This window comes from Salvia hispanica, chromosome 3 (assembly GCF_023119035.1).
Source record: "Salvia hispanica cultivar TCC Black 2014 chromosome 3, UniMelb_Shisp_WGS_1.0, whole genome shotgun sequence".
Lineage (NCBI taxonomy): Eukaryota > Viridiplantae > Streptophyta > Magnoliopsida > Lamiales > Lamiaceae > Salvia > Salvia hispanica.
This window is the reverse complement of record NC_062967.1, coordinates 54,663,649-54,665,544: the sequence shown is the minus strand read 5'-3', so window position 1 is coordinate 54,665,544 and position 1,896 is coordinate 54,663,649. Positions and strand designations below refer to the sequence as shown.

At 51.8% G+C, this 1,896-nt stretch overlaps 1 protein-coding gene across 1 annotated transcript; it reads right to left on the bottom strand.

The window, feature by feature from the left end:
* LOC125210540 (microtubule-associated protein RP/EB family member 1-like) lies at window positions 1-1,503 on the bottom strand. Its single transcript, XM_048110083.1, has one exon. It carries the CDS (start codon window positions 1,501-1,503, stop codon window positions 1-3), a length of 1,503 nt encoding a protein of 500 aa, XP_047966040.1.
* Between the last annotated feature and the right edge of the window lie 393 nt (window positions 1,504-1,896).

Below are 1,896 nucleotides of genomic sequence, written 5' to 3'. Positions count from 1 at the left end.
CTATCGGAGGTGGTTGTCGGGGAGCTGCTGCTCATGATATTCTTCTCCTTCCAGAGAGATATCACTCTCCGAGTCAGATTCCTCGCTTGAAGTGTAGTCGCTGTCGCTTGATCTTCCTTTCTCTTCCGGCTCTCTGATCACTATGCTGGCATTGACAGTGCGCTGTTTCTTCATGACTTGTTTCTTCTTGACAGGGGCTTTTCCCTTCCTCTTCCTTTCTTGAATGTACTTAGTTTCCTCGATTTCCATTTCCTCTGCTTCTTCATCGGCTTGTGTTGAAATGTCCTCCTGGGCGGTAGGCTCGGCCACCATGCGGGCACTAGTATCACTTCTTGCTGCCTCCTCCCGACCTACTAACTCTGATGCGAGGTCCAGACCCTCAGCCACCTTGTCAGCATTCTCCTCCTGGTCAGTCGGCGTTGGTGATACTGTCCCTGTTGCCATTTGGGTGTCCTCCTGGCTAGCTTTCGAGGGCTCCTCCCCAGGTTTTGTAGGAGTAGTCTTCTCGTCTTCACTCGAAACCTCCACTGCATCTGCTGCTGTGTTTGCTCCTGCCTTGTTGGACTTCCACTTTCCTAAGCATCTCTGTGACACTCTTTGGGGTTTCTGCCTTTCTGCCTTGGGGTCGTTTTTCAACACTAGCCTCCTTTTTACTGGTTTCGGTTTAGTTACCACTGAGGCTTCCTCTTGATGTGTTTCTGGCTCTTGCCTCTCCTCCTCAAGTTGTTCGGCCCTTTTCGGTTGTTCGTCTGTCTTCTCCTCTACTGATTGGTGGGCTACCCCTTCCGACCTTTCCGCTTCCTTTGGTGCTTCCCCCTTCCCTACCGCCTGGGATGCGAGGTCCAGTACCTCAGCCACCCCTTCAGGGTTTACAACGATCATATCCCCTTTGCCCAAAACCGCTTGGAATTCATCATCCGTCATTAACCCTTGTTTTTTGGCCATTTCGTTCAGATCTATCGCCTCCCTCTCTGCTTCATCGATGTTGGCCTCAGTGGCCACTATCTCCTCTGCTTCACCTTTCTCGCTCTCGCTTGCTCTCCCTTCACTCTCCTTGTCTTCTGTTTCTCCCCAGTTGGGATCTTGATAGGCGGAAAGAGGGCTGACGTCCAGCGGCTCTGTTTGTTGGTGTATGGGAAAAGGGTGGGAGGGTTCTGATTGTGCAGCAATTGTTGGGGAAATATTTTCGGACGTTGGAATTGAGGTTTTTGGGGTGGTGGTGGGTGGGTTTTCTGTGGTTGCAGTTGGGGTAGGGTTTGATGTCGCCGGCATTCCTCCGGTTAGGCTAAATCCGGCTAGGGTGGTCGTCCAGTCTCTGTTGGGGTCTTGTTGCCTTAGAAACGCCGCCAGTGCATCTAAAGAAATCATCGCCGGAATTTGTGTCGTCGGCGGTGGTTGTGATCGTTGTGGGCTTGGCGGCCGCGACTCGGCTGTTGGCTGGACTTCTGACGGGGCTTCGCCGGTGGTAGATGCTGGGTTGTTGGTTGCCTTTCGCTTTTCCATGACTGTACCGGTGGTGGTTTGCGGTGGTTTCTGTAGTGGGTAGTGGTTTTCGGAGTGGGGTGGGTAGTTGAGGGTGAGAGAATGCAGGTAAGGGTTTGTAAAGTGAAGGAGAGTAGGCGGTGGGGTGTTTTATAGAGGGGCAGGTAGTTGAGGGTTTTGACCGGTTGTAAACGGTCGAGACGCTTCGTGTGGAAGGCGGTTGTGCTTGCTGGCAGCTGATTGGACGTTGCCTGTCACGTCCTTGCTTCACGCGCCTCCCAGCCTCTGCACTCGCCTGCAAAGCTGCAACACCCCAAAATTCAAATTTTACTCATCTCCCTCTTCTCAATTAGCTAGAAATAGAAATAAAGCAAATAAATGGCTCTTTAATATAATTCAGAGTTTCACCCAAGT

What these genes read in the sequence shown, in the direction of transcription:
- LOC125210540 (XM_048110083.1), bottom strand. Translation starts at nt 1,503, where the DNA reads ATGGAAAAGCGAAAGGCAACCAACAACCCAGCATCTACCACCGGCGAA.